Genomic DNA, 19,646 nt, shown 5'->3' with positions numbered 1-19,646 from the left:
TTGGATTTGGGCATTTCTAATAGGTTTGTAGTGGTAGCTAATTTTGTTTTAATTAGCAAGTACTTATTAATGTCTATTGAACATCATTTTATATGCTTATTTTCTATCGTCATATCTTCTTTGATGGTCTGTTTATTCAGGTCTTTGATCCATTTTTTAAATTGGCCCTTTATCAGATGTGTCTTTTGCAAATATTTTCTCCCAATAATGTGACTTATTTTCTCATCCTCTTGAGAATACAAGTTTTTGTCTGAATTTAGTATAGTTACTTCCACTTTCTTTTCATTGAATTAGTGTGGTATATCTTTGTATACCCTTTTACTTTTGTGTATGTCTTTATACTTAAAGTGGTTTTCTTTTTAGATGACATGGAGTTGGGACTTGGTTTTTTATGCACTTTGACAATCTCTTTATTTTAATTGATGTATTTAGACCATTGATACTTAAGATGATGATTGGTATAGTTGGATTAATATCTGCCCTATTTGTTGCAATTTTGTATTATTTCTCTTATTTTTTGTTCATATTTTTATCTTTCATACTTTTTCTGCCTTTTGTGGGTTTTTTTTTTTCCTTACTTTCTTTTCCTTTTTTGTGGTACTAGAGATTGAATCCAGGAGCTCACTACCATAACTTACCTATATCCTCAGTCCTGTTTTTCCCCCCCCCTTTTAGTTGTAAAAAGACCTTTATTTTATTTGTTTATTTTTTATGTGCTGCTGAGGATCAAACCCACTGCCTCACACATGCAGGCAAGCGCACTACCACTAAGCCACAACCCCAGCCACTCTCAGCCCTTTTTTATTTCTTATTTTGAAATCAGGTCTTGCTGAGTTGATGAAGCTGGCCTCAGGCTTGGGACCCTCCTGCCTTGGCCTCCCCAGTAGCTAGAATTACAGGCATATGCCATTGCACCTGGCTTTCTTTTGTGCAATTTATATTCCATTTACTCTCCCTTCTTACTATATCAGTTATACTTCCTTTTTTACTGTTTTAGTGGTTTCACTTGAGTTTGCAATATACACTTATACCTAATCCAAATCCTCTTTCCCATAACAGTATACCACATCACAGGAAATGCAGATACCTCATAATAACAAAATATTCATAACAAAATACTCCTTCCTTGTGTTGTAACTGACATTCATTTCACTTATGAGCAGTACATATACACACATTCAAATACATTTTTCTATTATTATTGTTTTGAACAAACTTATCTACTAGATTAATAAAGAATAAGAATTATTAATTTTACCTTTTTGTTCATTCTCTGATGTTATATTCTTACATAAGCCTAGAGATTCTGAATTATATCATTTTGCTTTTCTTTGAAGAACTTTGACCCTGCTTGTAAGTCAAAAGCTATTGATAATAAATTGCCTGATTTTTTTTTTTTGTCTGATAAAAGTATTTCTTCTTCATTTTTGAAAGGTAATTTTGCAGGGTGAAGAATTTCAGTTTTTATTTTTCCCTCACATTTGAAATATTGCACAGTCCTGTTTTTTTGTTTTGTTATTGTTGTTTGTTTGTTTTTTGTTGTGTGTTTTTTGTTTGTTTGTTTTGTATTTTAAATATACAGTAGAAACTATAATGTTCATTATAAGGATTGACTTCATTTTTAAGACAGTCCCAGTCCTTTCAAGTAATAAAGAAGAAAACCTAAAATAAATATTTTAACACTTCTAAAAGACATTTCTCCATGCCTGATGATTTACTATAAAAGCAAACCCATACTTTCCCCATCAGTCTTTCTACATCAAGGGCAATCAGAAATTTGTACAACATGAATATTTGCTTCTGAAACAAAATTACAAATTAAGTGATAACAAGAATACACAAATCAACTGGACCCTAAACAAATTTCTAATGAATTCTTTCCCCTTTCCCCCAATCACCTAGAGCTTCTTTCTCCAGCCTCTTTCTGCTTCTTTTCCTTTTTTTGCTTGGCCATGAATTCTGTGTTTTGCTTATGACGTGTACTCTTGCAGTGATTTGTCATTGCTTTTTCACCTGGGTGGAAGGAGGAACAAATTGGATAGAAGAATCCCACCTTCACTACAAGAAAATCTGAATCTTCTGGGATATGAGGTGCTACTGATTTGCCTAAAGAGGAGTCCTCAGTCTTCCACAGCCATGTTTTGACTTGCCATCTCACCTACCAATGACTGCATCTTCATTTGCCTATCAAAATGCCCTTCAAAATCATTCTTCATTTCTATTACAGTGTTTTTTTTCTCTAGCACTTCTTTTATTCTTTATAGAATTTCCACTTACCTGCTTACGTTGTCCATATATTCTTGCATATTGTTTACTTTTTTCACTAAATCCCTAGAATAAGAGTTGTTCAAGTGACTCCATTGTTTTTTTGTTCTGCAATGCTGGCAATCAACCTAGGACCTTACACAGCTAAGTAAGTGCTCTGCCACAGAGCTACACCCTGATTGTTTCTTTGTGTTTTGGGAAGGAGAAGAGTTTCAACTACTGGAAGTACATTGTACTCGAGAGCAGGTTTCATATGGACAATATATTACTTGTATTTAATTCCCAAGTTCTACAACAGTACTTGGCATTTGGTTAATGTTCAGTAATTATTTGAGTGAATGAATAAGCAGACAAGGTTTTCCTTTGTTTAATAGTTGAGAGCTTGAAGTCACTTAAGAAAAATTTTGATCAAAAATGATAAAAAGAAATGCTTAGATATAGCTGGGCATGGTGGTGCATGCCTGTAATTCCAACAACTCAGGAGGCTGAGGCAAAAGGATCACAAGTTTAAAACCAGCCTCAGCAATTTAGCAAGACCCTGTCTCAAAATAAAAAATAAAAAGGGTTGGGGTTGTGGCTCAGTAGTTAAACACTATTCCTGGGTTCAATCCCTGGTACCAAAAAGAAAAAACAGGGAGGTGGAGAAATGCTTAGACATGGGTATCTAGCATAAATGGAAACTTGAAATTTCCAGTACAGAATTTATACTAATCAACCATGTTCATTATAGTTGACATAAGGATTAACTTCATTTTTAAGACAGTCCCAGTCCTTACAAGTAATAAAGAAGAAAACCTGTAGAGAACACACTTAGAAAATACACTAAGAGGCTGCTGGGCATTGTGACACCTTCTTGTAATCCCAACAACTTTGGAAAATGAAACAGCAGGATCAATAATTGAGTAACTGAGGAGCTTCCTTCAGTTGAGGGATAAAGAACTTTTAAGCAAAGTCTTTCCGTATTGTGCATCAAATATATATTTAACATATAACGATGATATGTTCAAAACTAGGCTAAGGGGAATTTAAAGGTAAACAAGGCTCTGCCTCTGACAGTGAGTCAGATGTTATGATGGGGATTCAGAACAGGATTCTCGGGGAGTGCATAAAAGGCTTATCTAATTCATTCTTGATTGATCCCAGAAAACATACTGAAAGAAAGCTCATCTAAGGTGAGACATGGAAGACGAGTCAGTAATTAACCAGGACAGAAGGAATTGGGATACTAAAGTATTTCAAATGGCAGACACCAAATAGCAGCTGTGAGGTGTGGAAATGAGAGAATGCGGTATCTTTTTAAGCAATTTAGCAATTTAGGTTTGTCAAGACAATTTAATGAGGGAAAAATCATCTTTCAACAAATGATGATGGAACAACCTAATAATTTACATGCAAAAGAATGAAAATGGACTCCTATTGTACATCATATATGAAAATTGATTCAAAGTAGATCAAAGACATAAAAATTAGAGCTAAAATTATAAAACTCTTGAGGCTGGGGTTGTGGCCCAGCAATAGAGCGCTCCGCCTAGCATGTGTGAGGTCCTGGGTTCCATCCTCAGCACCATATAAAAATAAATAACCAAAATAAATGTTTTAAAAAATTATAAAACTCTTAGAGGAATACATAGGATTAAATCTTCATAGCCATGCATTAAGCAGTGGTTTTGTTTTTGTTTTTGTTTTTTAGTATTTTTTTAGTTGTAGATGAACAGAATACCTTCATTTTTTTTTATCCATTTCTGTGTGGTGCTGAAGATCAAACCCAATGCCTCACACGTGCTAAGAAAGTGCTCTACCACTGAACCACAACCCTGGCCCCTGTTTTTGTTTTTGAGGGACTGGGCATTGAACCCAGGGTCACTGTACTACTGAGCTACAACCCTGGTCCTTTTTTATTTTTATTTTGAAACTGGGATTTAAAATTAAAAGCCTTTATGCTTCATAAGACACTATCAAGAAAGTGAAAAGATAGCCCAGAAAAGGAAAGAAAGTATTTGCAAATAATATATCTGATAATGGTCTAATGTCAGCCCAAATGGTCTAGTGTTAGTCAACAAATATATAATTAACTCAATATAAAACTGGGTAAAGTGTTTGAGTGGACAGTTCTCCAAAGAGGATACACTATACAAATGGCCAATATGCTTATGAAAAGATGCTCAACAACATTGCCCATTAGAGAAATACAAACCCAAATCACAATGAGATCCCACTTTACATGTAGTAGGATGGCTGTAATCAAGTGTGGTGAGGATATGAAGAAATTGGAATCACAATACATTGCTAGTAGGAATGTAAAATGGTGCAGGTGTTCTGGAAAACAGTTCAACTGTTCCTCAGAATATTAAAATGAATTTACTATATGTTCCAGCAACTCTACTCCTTGGTATATACCCAAGAGAAATGAAAACATATCCATATAAAAACTTACATGTGGATGTTCACAAGCAGCAGTGTTCACAGTAGCCCAAAAAGTAGAAACAACCCAAGTCTATCAACTGATGAATGGGTAAACAAAATGTATTATAGCCATACAGTGGATATTATTCAGCTATAAAAAGGAATGAAATACTGACACATTGCTAACCTTGAAATCTGTATGCTAAATGAAAGTAGCTGGACAAAAAAAAAGGCCACATGTTGTATGATTTCACTTACTGCACATGAAATGTCTATAACAGGTAAAAACATAAAGGCAGAGAATAGATTAGTAGTTGTGCAGGGTTAGAAAGAGAGAGACTGGAAACTGCTGGTGAGTATTGGGTTTCTTTTTTGGGGTGATAGAGATATTCGAAAACTATAGTTGTGATTATACAATCTTATAAATATAATAAAAATAAGTAAACCAGATACTTGACAATTGTAAATTTTATGATAGTCATTCATTGATATCCCTAGGGAATTAAGTACAGGACCCCACTCCCATACCAAAATCTGGAAATGCTCAAGTGCCTTTTATAAAATGGTATGGTATTGCCTGTAACCTACACACCTCCTCCCATACACTCTAAATCATCTCTATATTACTTATAATACTTAGTACAGTATAAATCTTATGTAGATAGTTACACTGTATTGTTTATGGTCTAATGACACTGAAAGAAGTTTGTACATGTTAAGTACAGAGGCAGTTTTTTCACAAATATTTTCAATCTGCAGTTGATTGAATCTGGACTTGTGGAGCCACCTATAGATGTGGAGGATGGACTGTGCCATTTGGTGTTATTTGGAATGGGGAATATAAAAAGATGAGGCTGGACCGGGTGTGGTGGTGCATGCCTGTAATCCCAGTGGCTCAAGAGGCTGAGACAAGATGATCAAGAGTTCAAAGCCAGCCTCAGCAAAAGGGAGGCGCTAAGCAACTCAATGAGACCCTGTCTCTAAATAAAATTCATAATGGGGCTGGGGATGTGTCTCAGTGGTCAAGTACCCCTGAGTTCAATCCCCAGTACCAAAAAAGAAAAGATGAGGCTAGGTTGGGGACTTTTAGGTGAATTATGTTTGAACTGGGTTGTAACATTGACAGCGATGAAGTAGAAGTTAGGAAATATCCTAAGAATATATAGAAAGATTGCTGAGAAGACTGAAGACCTAGTTGTAGTTAGATACTATGTAAATTTAGAGTAGCACCTTTTATTTGGTCATTTTCCTTCTCCATCTTAAGCCAAAATTTCATGTTGTTTTACATCTGGTGTACAGAAAAAGATCAAGGCAAGGGAATTAAAGAGGTGGGCAAGCTAGGCCCAGTGGAACGTGCCTCTAATCCCCACTGCTCAGGTGGTTGAGGAAGGAGGATTTTAAACTCAAGGCCACATTAGGCAACTTAATGAGACCTTGTCTCAAGAAAAAAATAAATATGAAAAGAGCTGGGATGTAGTTCAGTGATAGAGTGCTCCTGGATTAAGTCCCCAGTACCACCAAAAAAAGTGTTGGCAAAAGAACGTTTGAAATGTAGCCATGAAATCCCACCTGAACAGAGAAGAGAAAATCAAGGGTCAGTGAGGAGAAGGTCATTTGTAATAGGAGAAATTAAGAGAGCTGAAATGATAGAAATGGTCCAGGATTTTTTAATTTGAGGTTGAGCCAAATGACCTGATTTTTAAAGGATTTAGGGCTTTTGCCCATAAGGAGTGAAGTATGGAAAATGAGAAGGGCAAAATTCTTCCTCTCAACTCTTGTATGATTAGGGAGGGGATTTTTAGGGAAGAATCATAAGGCATCTCATGAGAGGATCTATTGAAGTGGAGAGGAAAGGGAGGAGAGGGCGTGAGAAGAGCCAGCTCCAGAAAACAGAAGTACAAATCATGCTTCCAGCACTGTCCAGCACATTTGGAGTGACATGGTCTCGTTGGTGAGATCAGACTGACAAGAAGAGCTTCTGAAACAATTTTAGTTGAGGAAAATTCCTCAAACTCCACATAATTTTCTTTGTTCTGGCCCCAAATATCAAAGCAATATTCTAATTATGATTTGGCTCCCCAGAGATAGAATGTGTTCATCGTCAATAATTAAGCTTGGTAGAATTCTCACTATAATTTTTGTAATCGTTATTAAAACATATTTTTATTATACATCTCTCTTTTTTTGAGTAATCAGTGCTATAGGGAATCTTTGGTTTTCCAAGTTGATTCAGAGTATAAGCCCCTGAGTTATACTGTTTTTGAAGCTTCACTGGTAAGTTTGCTCTGCAAGGAAACATCTGCATGATAGACCTACTATGTAAACCGCAGTGGAGAAGCAGACTTGCATATTGTTTTGCCTTTGTACAGATTTCTCTTCTTTCCTCTTTTGGAGCGGCATTCATTGCATTTCTTAAATGCTTTGCTTAGGATTTCAAAGTTCAGTTTGACCTCTGTACTGGGACATTATCAGGCCCAGATGCTGCACTTGAATGGCTTTTGGCATTCATTGGCTTGATAGCCATGATTCAGTTTGAATCACCCCCTCACGGACCAAATGAAAGCACATTCTTGCAGGATCTGTGCCATATTCTTGGGAATCATTTTATTTTCCAACTTATTAGACTAAGTTCAGAGGCCTTTGGGTTTCACTGGACTTTTCTTCATTTCCTTCTTTTGTTGTTCTTGGCCCCCTCACCTTCCACCCACTTTATTACTCATTTCTTAAGGGTCTGACTACTCAGAAACACTGAGAAAATATCTGAAGCCATATGGGTTGAGTAAAACAAACTTTCTAAGAGAGAGGGGCGGGAGAAAGAAATATGTGTTCTCTGAACTTCCTTTGTTTATATGATCTGTTTATATGTTGTTAAGGTTAAGGTTGTGTTGTCCAGCTGCCTCTCCACATTTCAAAAATGACTGAAGATATCTGGGGAACATTCTTAAAAGGGTCATGTTGGCATAGTGAATGAAAAGACACTTTATTTGTCTCCCACCAGATAATATGTCTAGTTTGGAGATGTGGGAGCAATGCCAAGCGCTTCAAATGCAGAATCTTGAGGTTCTTGAAAAGCCAGGGACTTCCAGGGACACTTTTAGAAAGAAACCAGTGAATGGAGCCCTTTTAAGATTTGGGGGTCTGTACCTGGCTCTTCAAATGATTGCCCACTACAATTAGGCTCTGTGATATCAAATTAATAGTTTTTTGTTTATTTGTTTTTAAGGCATAGACAGAGATTTATTTAGGAACTTAGATGTATATTCAAGAAGAGTGCAGGAATTGATAGTTTTCTTTGGTAAAATGAACATTGGCACTTGGATAAGATAACGTTAGCAGCTCTGAAAGCCTGAGCTCTCATCTGTCTTGTAAATTATGAATTAAAATTCGAGTACATTAGAGTGGGAATCATTCTAAAAAACACGTAGAACAGAATTCTGTGGTGGTGTCAGAGCTATTCTGTTTATAAACACTCCCTGCACATGGCTTCAATGCCCTGTTCTGTGACTGAATGGGAAGTTCCTCTCGGTCTTCCAGGTTTTACCCACTGTAATGGGTATGATATATACTGAGATGCTTTTTTGTCACATTAAGCTGGTAAGCTATTTATGGAGCTGTCTGTTAAAAAATAAATTTAGAAGTGAAAATGAATAAGAAAAAGAAGTAAAACATCAGTATTAGCATTTGAGAGATAAACCACTCAACTGGAAATTGTTGAGAACATGGTATTGTTGTTGTCTGCATTTTCTTAGTATTTCCCAGAGCCAGAGGAAGCCTAGCTCAGCTGTGGTTGCTGTGCTTTCCTTTAATTGCTGTTTCACTAGGTCTCCGGAGCAGCAGCACCTGAAAGAACTGCTGAGGGAGCTCCTAAATGAATTCTTATAATTTGCTTCTCAATTCTACCAGTTGATGGAGGCCCTTTCTTTCTTGAGTGGTTTGCAGTTCCACTTAAGGGGTTGATGTTTGGGGTCACTATTGAATGTTTTGTTTGAATATCACTTTCATGATGAATGGGAAGCTGCTGCTTTTAGCTTTGTTGGGTGAAGTCCTTGGTGGTGAGCCTTGAAAGGAAAAAAAAAAATTCTTTGTAGTGATATGCTAAATGAAATTACTCTCTTTGTCACTTTGTCCTTTTATCCTTTCTGTCTGATAACCTCAGGTTCTTGTGATTTATTTGTTTTCTTCAATTAAGCTTAGCTGTTTCCTATACCCAGGTGCATGCTATTTCTGCTGATGGTTATGATAGTGAAGTGGAACATATTTTTGACCTGGAAGTGTGGTTTCTTTGACTCAGAACCACATCAGTATGCCTTCCATCCTCCACTTCCTTTGCATTATTTCCTTTTGGAGGGCTCCATTTGTCACCATTTAATCTAAGTATGATTCATGTGGGACTAAGAACTGGTAATACTGTAATGACAATACTTTTCTTTATATGATAATACTCAAAGCACTTACTATCTTAGCCTTTCTCTTATGAAGCACTTTCAGTTTAATCCCTCTCAACAACCCTGTAGGTTAAGTCAGCAATTTTATCTGTGTCTAAGATGGTGAAATTAGAGCTCAAAAGAGGTTAAATACCTTGCTCAGTGTTACAGTGCTTTTGAGTTACTCTGCTTAACAGTTTCTGCAGGAAATGAAGAGTATTTTTAAGATACCCTGGATGAATAAAAAGGAATTTTCCAAACCAAGTCCCAGTTGTTAAAATCAAACTTATTTTTAGTCTGGTCAGTTGATAAGACCAGAGTTAAAATAAGTTCCTAACCATGGAGTTTAAATTGATGTGTCCAAGTCAGGAAAATGAATATCTAGGTCCATGTCTGTTCTGCAGCTGATGTGGTAAAGTTTTAATTTTTAATATTTATTTAATTTTTTTTTTTTTAGTTCTCGGCAGACACAACATCTTTGTTGGTATGTGGTGCTGAGGATCGAACCCGGGCCGCACGCATGCCAGGCGAGCGTGCTACCGCTTGAGCCTCATCCCCAGCCCTGATGTGGTAAAGTTAAGCCTGGCTCCTAAATTAGTAGAACTTGAACTGGGGGACTAGGGCTGTAGCTCAGTGGCAGAGTGCTTGCCTAGCACACATGAGGCACTAGGTTCGATCCTCAGCACCACATAAAAATAAAATAAATGAATTGTGTCCAACTACAGTTAAAAATATATATTTTAAAAAAACTTGAACTGGAAGTAATTAAGCCATTAATTATTTTTTTATTCTTTCTTTCAGGAAGATGGAAAGCTTGATGACTAGTTCCACCCTGCCGCCCCTTTTTGCAGATGAAGATGGCTCCAAGGAGAGTAATGATCTGGCTACAACTGGGTGAGCAGCTGCTTTGGGACATTGGGCCTCTGTGTAGACTTCAATACAAAGCTTCTGACAAAGTATGAGATGCTAAAGAGGCAGTTTTGTATAATAAGAATAGAAGGTGCATTTGTTGTGTTTTTCAAATAGAGCGAGACCCATTGTAAACTTGCTTTCATGTGTCTTTCTCAGAACTCTGGTTCCTATGAACTGATAACAGCAATATATAGACCAACTATGACTACTGTTAAGAAAATTACATGGTCACCATTAAGGAAACACCTGCCACAGAGCTAGCTCTAAAAAACAAATTCATTTTGTGTCCAAATTGCTGCAGTTATTAAAATGATTTTTTCTCAGAGGTCAGCTTTTTAAATGTTTTGGTTTTCTTATTTGTTTGTTGTCGTGCTGGGCATTGAACATGGGGCCTCATGCATGCTGGACAGCTCTGTATCACTGAGCTACAGCCCCAGCCCTTACTGTGGTTCTTTATTCAAGATCTTAGGAGCTTTAGCTGACTTGTGCCCTTTTTGTCCCTACCTGCCACCCCATCTGTGGGATCTTTGGACAAATAAATAAAAGAATATAGAAAAGAATTATTAGGAGCAGTTCATCTCTTCCCTTAAAAAGTCTCTGTTTCACTTGAATTTGATCTTTTCTAGATATTTAGAAGTTATTTGCCAAGGAGAAAATATAACTAATAGATTTAAGTGCTGGTTAATTCCTAAGATAAATTATTTTAATATTCTTTAGAACACTTTTAAAAATAGACTACACTCTGTAATTGTTTCTTTCCCTCATGTTCATTTCTCACCTCATTAATATCTGCCTTCTGACCTCGCTTCTCATATGAAACTGTTCTCCAAAACTTTTCTGAAGGCAGCATAGTTACTAAAGCCTTCGATAAAGGTTTTTCAGAATGCCAGTCGCACACCTGCAAATGGAGGATTACAAGTTCAGCAACCTACTGAGACCCTGTCTCAAAAGAAAAAATAAAAAAGACTGGGGATGGAACTCGTGGTAAAACACCCTGGGTTCAATCCCCATTACCAAAAGGAAAAAAAAAAAAGATTTTCATAGTATCCATGTGGCAATATTCCAGGTATTATATCTAAAGCAGTGATCAAAACAGACAAAAAAATCCTAGCTAACCTCTTAGAGCTTAAATTCTACTGGGGATGTCAAACGCTAAACAGGATAAATAAGTAAACACATGCTACATTGATAAGAACTTTGGATTAAGAAATAAAGTGGTGAAGAGAGATCAGAAGGGTTTGGGGTATAGTTTTAGACACACTGGTCAAAAAACATAATGAGGTCTGAGACTGTGGCTCAGTGGTAGACCACTTGTCTGGCATGTGTGAGGCACTGGGTTCGATCCTCAGCACCACATAAAAATAAAATAAAGGTATTATGTTCATCTACAACTAAAAAAAAAATACATAAAAAAATTAATGAGAAAGTGACTTGAATAATGATGTGAAATAACGTAATGACAGAAAATAATGTAACTAGCATGCAGTTGGCTAGGGAAGATTTTTCTAGAGGGAGCAGTTGGTGCAAAAGCCCTGAGATAAGGATGTTTCTGCCTTGTAGATCGCCAGGAGGCCAGTGTGGCTAGAGTGCTATGTAGGGACTACATAGGTGCTTCTTTAATGTACACATGAATTGCCTAGAGATCTTATCAAAGTGCAGATTCTGATTTAGAAAGCCTGAGTTAGGCCAAAAAATAGCTGTTGTTATTGTTTTAATATTTTTAGCTGTAGATGAACACAATATTTTTATCTTTTCATTTTTTTTTTTTTATGTGGTGCTGAGGATGGAACTCAGTGCCTCACACACGTGAAGTAAGCGCTCTACCACTGAGCCACAACCCCAGCCCCAGAGTATACTTCTTATAAGCTCCTAGATAATGCCAGAGCTGCTAATATGAGGCCCATGCTTTAAGGAACGAGAGTCTAGATTAAGTAGGATTTCAGATGGGCAGAATAAACACTTTAATTTTTACTCTGAGATGGCAAAACATGAAGGGTTTTGAGCAGAGTAATGTGATCTGGCTAATTTCCAGTAGGATCCCTCTGACTGTTGTATTGAGAATAGTGAAAGGAGCAGTGGGGCTGGACCAAGAAGACTAGTTAGGAGGCTCTTGAAATCAATTCAGGTGAAGATCACTTGTGATTTTGACAAGATTATTTTTGGTGGGAGATTGGGGGCATACTCGTTAGAATGTGTTTTAAAAACATTGGGAATGGGGGTGATGAGAAGTAGAAAATTCTAGACTTTTTTTAATAAGTTATACTCCATATATGTATACCTTTAATTTATTTATTTATTTTATTTATGTTATGCTGAGGATTGAACCCAGTGCCTCACATGTGCTAGGTGAGCACTGTACCACTGAGCCACAACCTCAGCCCATCTCAATGTATTTTTGAAGACCAGCCAAACAGGATTTACCTGAAAAACCAGATGAGCAATGTGAGGAGGGAGAAAAAGCAAAAGCAATTTCAGTGTTTTGGCCTAACCAACAGGAGGGATGGAGTTGCCATTAATTTAGATGAGTAAACTGAACAGGTAGTGAAGAAGTATAGAAGCTCAGTTTTGGGAATTTTAAATTTGAGGTGTTTATTAGATAACTAGCTGGGCACAGTGATGCATGCCTGTGATCCCAGCAACTCAGAAGACAGGCAAAAAATCACAAGTTTGAGGCCAACGTGGGCATCTTCATGAGACCCTGTCTCAAAATAAAAATCCCAGTGAGTTCAGGAGGCTGAGGCAGGAGGATCACAAGTTCAAAGCCAACCTTAGCAATTTAGCAAGGCCCTAGGCAATTTAATGAGGTCCTTTCCCAAAATAAAAATATAAAAACAAGCTGGAGATATGGTTTTGTGCTTAAGTACCCTTGGTTCAGTCCCCAGTACAAAAGAAAGAACAAAACAAACCACAGAGATGTCAAATAGGAAGTTTTTTGTTTTTGTTTTCAAACAGGAAGTTTGATTAATACCAGATTCTGAAGTTAGGAGAGGTTTAGGCCAGAAAGACAAACTTAGGATCATCAGCATATAGCTAATATTTAAAGCCTTGAGACTAGATGAGATCACCCAAAAAATGAGCACTCAGCAGTTAGAAAAGAGAAAAAAATCTTGAAAACCTGAGCCCTGTGAGACTCCAGCATTTAGAAGACAGGCAGAAAAGTAAGAGTTAGTGAAGGCCAAAGTGAGTAGTTGTAGAGGTAGCAATAAAACCAGAGGCAAGTGGGGGCCTGAAAAACAAGTAAAATGAGTAAAAAGGGAGAGGAAGAGATCTAGTGTGTCAGATGCTTCTGGTAGGTTGGATAAGGTGAGGTCTGAAAAATGACTGGATTTAGCGTTGTCATTGGTGGCCTACACAAGAGTTACAAGTTCTTATCTCCCTTGGAATGGATTTAAGAGAATGGAAGACAGTGGAGGAGGTAGAAACAGGTCTTTCCAGGAGTTCTGCCGCACAGAAAAGGAGAAAAGGAAGGCCTTTAGAGGTGATGCAGAGAAAGTATTTCTGTTTAGTTTCATTTTGCTTTATTTTAAGATAAAAGTAATAATATCACACTTGTCTACTGATTAGGCTGCCCTATAGAGAAGAAAGAATTGATGATGCCAGAGAGTACAGAATTGCCAAAAATGCTGTCCCTGGTTAGACAGGAGAATATGAGATCAAGGGCCTAAATAGAAGGTTGTATGTTGGCTGTCACTAAGAACACGGGTAATTCATTCATGGTAAAAAAGGCTTTGGACATCTTTGACCACTCCCTTCTGATTCCTGTCCACTTCAGTCAGGGTAACTCCTTCCCAAACCTTATTGTCATATTTTACTAAAAGAAGAATGTACAAAATTTAATAGCTTGAAAATTGATGTTATAGTTGAAATGAAAATGACAGTGAAAGAACAAGTTGCCTGAGACATCCAAAATGATTGAAATGTTTGGAAAATAATCCCACCGAGATCAAACTGGATCTCTGGTGGCACTTCATTTCAGAGAACATGATTGGCATTGGTTTCACAGATTCTTTTACATGTTCTTTTTTTAAAGGACCTCAAAAATCCAGGAACCTCCTTCCTTAAATCATCTACTGTGTTTCCTAGAAGGGTCAGGAAAGTGATTTCTTTCATTTTCAATTAAGACTGCATCTGCTTTTGTTAACTTCTGTGTCCACTCTAATTTGGTATTTATTCCAATTCCAGTAAAACTTACTCCCTAAAATTGCCAGAGACCTTTAAATCTTCAAATGTAGCAGAATCTTTTTAGCTTATCCTATTTGACATCTGCAGCTTTTTACTTGGTTAACATCTTTTCTTCTTAAAAGTCTTCCTGCTTTGTCCCCTGCAATCAGGTTCTCATTCTCTTTTAATAACCTCTGCAGTCTCCTTTCTCAGCTTTTTTTAGTCTTTTTTTCCATATTTTTATTGATGCGTTATAATTATACATAATAGTGAGATTCACTGTTACCTATTCATATGCATACAAGTAACAATATTTTTGGTAAATATCATATCTTTCCCAGCTTTTCTAACCCATCTAACATCTAGCACTGCCTGTTATTTCTGAGGGCAAAGGCCTCTCTCTCATGCCTTTTCTTCAATTCTGTCTTTCAGGACTTCTTTCCATGTGTCTGTGGGACATTTCCACTTAATTATGTTACAGGCACTTCAAACTTGCCATTTTCTGGGCTGGTGCATGCTGTCTCTCTCTCTCTCTCTCTCTCTCTCTCTCTCTCTCTCTCTCTCTCTCACACACACACACACACACACACACACACACACAAACACATACACACACACACACACACATACTGTTCTTTCCTTGGTTCATGGTAAGTACATAATCACCAATTTGAAAACCTCAAAATTACCTTTGACTCTACAACTAATTAGAACAAGTAAAAGAAAATTATAAACAAATTTCCTGTGACTCTTATTTTTCCTCGCTATTTAAATTCAATCAATCATTAATTTCTCTCCATTCCACCTCTTAGCTTTCTCTCCTGCCTCCATCTCTTACTTCGTCTGTTACACATCGTCCTGCTACGTCTTCCTTTCTTTTGATGCACCCTGTTCTTTCGGCCTGGGATGATGTTCTTTACCTAATGAATACCTATTCATCTTTTAAGATCTCTTTGGTGAAATCCTTCTTAACACCTCCTCCTAAAATTCATCGTACCCACTACTGTGCCTCTGTGACATTTTTTACAAACCTCTGTTTTGGTACTTATAGTTTTTGCTTATAACAACCCTATGGAGTATGCATTCTTTCAGAATAATAACTGAATATTACTCTATTGCCCTTCTTTTTTTAATTTTATTTGTTCTTTTTAGGTATACATGACAGTATAATGTGTTTTGACATAACATACATACATGGAGTATAACTTATTCTAATTAGGATCCTATTCTTGTGGTTGTACATTCTATAGAGTTACCCTGGTCTTATATTCAAATACAAGTTTAGGAAAGTCATGTTCGATTAATTCTACTATCCTTCCTATTCCTTTTCCCATTCCCTTCCCTTCATTCCCCTTTGTCTAACCAATGGACTTCTATTCTTCCCTTCCCACCTTTCCTTGTTGTGGGTTACCATCCACATATCAGAGAGAACATTTGGCCTTTGTTTTTTTGGGATTGGCTTATTTCGCTTAGCATGATATTCTCAAGTTCCATCCATTTACCAGCAAATTCCATAATTTCATTCTTCTTTATGGAATACTCCCTTGTGTATATATACCATAATTTCTTTATCCATTGAAGGGCAACTAGTTTGGTTCCATAGCTTGGCTATTTTAATTTTTGTAATTTTTTTTATTTATTTGTTCTAACTTGTTATACATAACAGAAGAATGCATTTCTATTCATAATACACAAAGGGAGCACAATTTTTCATTTCTCTGGTGAACACAAAATAGAGTCACACCATTTGTGTCTTCATACACGTACCTAGGGTAATGATGTCCATCTCATTCCACCATCTTTCCAGCTCCCATACTTTTTCCCTTCCCCTCCCTCTCCTTTGCCCTATCCAAAGTTCCTCCATTCTCCCATGCCCACTCTGATAATGGATGAGAGATAGGAAATCAATTTCATTCTACTATAGCACCATTTGTTGACACACTCTATTTTCTTCAATGTATGTTTATGGTGCCTTTGTCTAGTATAAGATAATTGTATTTTTGTGGGTATGTGTCTTTGTCTTCTCTTCTGAACCATTGGTCTTCATGTCTTTTTGTGCCAATACCATGCTGTTTTTGTTACTGTACCTCTATAGTATAGTTTGTTATGTTACTTCCTGCATCACTTTTCTTGTTAAGGATTGCTTTAGCTATTCTGTCTGTTGCCCTTCTTCCTGCCCCTCTGAACCTTCCCAAGTCTTCCCCTCAAAATAAATTAATAAGCAGGAGGCTGAGGCAGGAGGGTTCCAAGTTTAAGGCTAGCCTGGACAACTTAGCAAGATCCTGTCTTGAAAAAAGCAGGGTGGGAGGGTTGGGGATGTAGCTCAGTGGTAAAGGGCCTCTGGGTGGGGACACAGAGGACTCCCTAGCACATGTTGCCCACTTTTTCTTTCATTCCTTTACCACATGTGATAGAATAAATCAGTCTTCACCATCATTTATACCTTCTTTGTCCACTTCTCATAAGGATGAAACTTGGTTTGGTAACTCATCTCGAATAGATTAGTAGGAACAAAAATGTATGTCTACCTGATTCATTTATATTTATACTTGAACTAGGGATGTAGTTCAGTGGTAGAGCACTTGCCTGGTATATATAAGACCCTGAAGAATTCATTACCTCAAAACAAAACATTTATACTTGATTTTAGTGAACTTAATATTTTTCTTGGATGTTCTGGTTATTAACAAATACTATAATCCAAGAAGAAATAGCCTATGTTATGTACCATAGAGTTATTTCTTATGCCCTTTCAGAAATCTCTCTTTTGCGATGGGGGCAAACTGCCTCCGCAACTCCCAAGTCTATTCATCTTACCCATGAATAATGTTTCCCCTTCATATCAGAGATACATGAAAGGTAGTATATAAAATTCAGACTCTGTTGTAGCCTCAGAGCTAAAACAATTATATATAGAGAGGAGTGGTTATTTTTTGGAGGTGATAGATTGTATCTGGTTTTGGTAGGAGTCTTTGTGGAGCAGTCACGATTCAAACACTAAATAAAACATTTTTTCAAATGTTCTGTAACTTCTATGGAGACATTGTTTACTTTTACCAGATTGTAGTGGAGGAATGAATTCAAGTACTGGCATGTGCTTTGCTAGCAGGAAAATTTATCTTGAGCCTTGGTAAATAAAAGTTTTTGATGCTGTTGAGCCTGAACTTTTGCACTTCTGCCTGTTATTCAGATTAACACACCCAGAGGTTCCTTATGGCAGTGGAGCTACATCATCCACCAACAATCCAGAATTTGTAGAGGATCTGTCCCAAGGTCAGTTGCTTCAGAATGAGTCTTCAAACGCTGCAGATGGCAATGAACAGAGGCATGAAGATGAGGTAAGCCGAGGTCTCCTGTCACTGTCCTCTGAAACTTCCAAAGAAGCAGTCAGCAAAGAAGGTGTTGATTGAGGTGTTCATCATCTGGCTTCTTACCTTCTTGAGATGATACCTGCAGAATTTTCGATTGTATATTTCTTGTTTCAGAACCATATTAATGACTTTAATGACAGACTATTTTTTTCCCCTAACTTAAGAAATTATAGCTGGGTGTAGCTGTGTATGCTCAGCAGCTTGGGAGGTTAAGGCAAGATTGAGGATCATGAGTTCAAAACCAGCCTCAGCAACTTAGCAAGGCCCTAAGCAACTTAGCAAGACCTTTTCTTAAAATTAAATGTTTAAAAAAAGGCTGGGGATGTGGCTCAGTGATTGAGTACCCCTGGATTTGATCTCCAATACCAAAAAAGAAAAAAAGAAAGTAAGAAATTAAAGCTACTTCATATTAGACTACTCAACAAATGCTTATTGGGGCTGGGGATGTAGCTAAGTAGTAGAGTGCTTGCCTAGCATGTGCAAGGTTTTGGGGTCAGTCCCCATTACCACAAACAAACAAAATCAACAAATACTTCTTGGATGAGTGAATTACTTAATTAAATAAGTAATTAATGAGAAGACCACATGCCCTTGTCCAGAACCCTTCTGCTCACCAAGTGCTGCATCATGGAGCCTTATGTGCCCAGATATTTTTATATCATCACCAACTTTACCCTCCCATATAAACCGCCTTTTTCTGTTTTCACATGAAGGTTCCATATGAGCTTGGACTTTCCGTGTGCCTTACAAATGACTGATTACATTGTGTAGGAGGTTTTTTTGTTGTGTTTTTATTGCTGTATTGCCCAAGCTGATCTCAAATTCCTGAGCTCAAGGATCCTCCTGCTTCAGCCTCTTGAGTTCTGAGACTATAGATGCATGTCACTGCACCAAGCTACATTGTACTCTTCTTTTTTTTAGCTGGGAAAGGGTACCATCATTGATTTTTGCTATATTATTGCTTTAAAAGAGCTGATTTTTTTCATCTATTCTGTTGGCATTTTTTTTTTCCTTGCATTACTGGGATTGAGCCCAGGGGTATTCTACCTCTGAGCTACATCCCCAGCCCTTTTCATTTTTTTATTTTAAGACAGGGTCTGACTTAGTTGCCCATACTTGCCTTGAACTTGTGATCCTCCTGCCTCAACCTCTGGAGTAGCTGAAATTACAGGCATACGCTATCATACTCAGCTAACTTTGGCATTCTTTTTTTTAATATTTTTTAATTGTTAATAGACCTTTATTTTATTCATTTATTTATATGACATGCCGAGAATCAAACCCAGTGCCTCATACATGCTAGGCAAATGTTCTACCACTGAGCCATAACCCCAGCTCTGACTTTTGGCATTCTTAAAGGTTATAATGAGTTTTTAAACAACTTTAAAATCGTAGCAGCTTTAGTTATCTATTTATGCATGTGCATATGTATGTGTGTGTAGTATTGGGGATTGAGCCCAAGGCCTTGGTCATGTTGAGCACATGCTTTACAAATGAACTACATGTCCAGCCTCTTAGCTTTAATGCTACCAGGTTTATTTTAAATAAATAAATAATACCAAAAGACATTTTCCAAATTGGGAATTATTGAACCACATTTATATATTTGGAGGAGTACAATATTATAATTAATTAATACTTAGATTTTTTGTCCCTTTTTGTTTATCTTTCTATTCTTGAAATAAAAAAATTCTTATATCTGCCAGGGTTGTGGCTCATTGGTAGATCGCTTGCCTAGCAAGTCTGAGGCACTGGGTTTAATCCCCAGCACCACATAAAAACAAATAAAATAAAAGTATAGCAGTGGGTTGGGGTTGTGGCTCAGTGGTAGAGCACTTGCCTTGCACACGTGAGGCACTGGGTTCGATCCTCAGCACCACATAAAAATAAATAAATAAAGATATTATGTCCATCTACAACTTAAAAAATAAAAATAAATAAATAAATAAAAGTATTGCAGCTAAATTAGATATAAAATCTTGTATCCATAAAACATTATTAACTGATAGGTCCTGTGTATGTTAAATTATGAAGCAAAAAACCGGATGTACCTTAATTCTCCTTTAAAAGGCCAAGTAAAAATGCCCATGGTAAAACATCAGTAATACTG

At 37.0% G+C, this 19,646-nt stretch overlaps 1 protein-coding gene across 3 annotated transcripts in view; it reads left to right on the top strand.

Annotated features, from left to right (window-relative positions):
* Window positions 1–19,646, top strand: part of Hmg20a (high mobility group 20A) — a 78,097-nt gene that overhangs the window by 37,481 nt on the left and 20,970 nt on the right. For all 3 annotated transcript variants that reach the window (XM_026387794.2, XM_026387795.2, XM_026387796.2), the window contains 2 exons: window positions 9,894–9,986; window positions 17,356–17,503. In XM_026387794.2, the coding sequence (XP_026243579.1) occupies window positions 9,898–9,986; window positions 17,356–17,503 (237 nt within the window). In that variant the 5' untranslated portion in view covers window positions 9,894–9,897. The remainder of the gene's footprint in view (window positions 1–9,893; window positions 9,987–17,355; window positions 17,504–19,646) is intronic.

The sequence above is a fragment of the Urocitellus parryii genome, chromosome 6 (assembly GCF_045843805.1).
Source record: "Urocitellus parryii isolate mUroPar1 chromosome 6, mUroPar1.hap1, whole genome shotgun sequence".
Taxonomy (NCBI): domain Eukaryota; kingdom Metazoa; phylum Chordata; class Mammalia; order Rodentia; family Sciuridae; genus Urocitellus; species Urocitellus parryii.
Note: the sequence above shows the minus strand (reverse complement) of the source record. Positions and strands in the feature narration are given on the sequence as shown.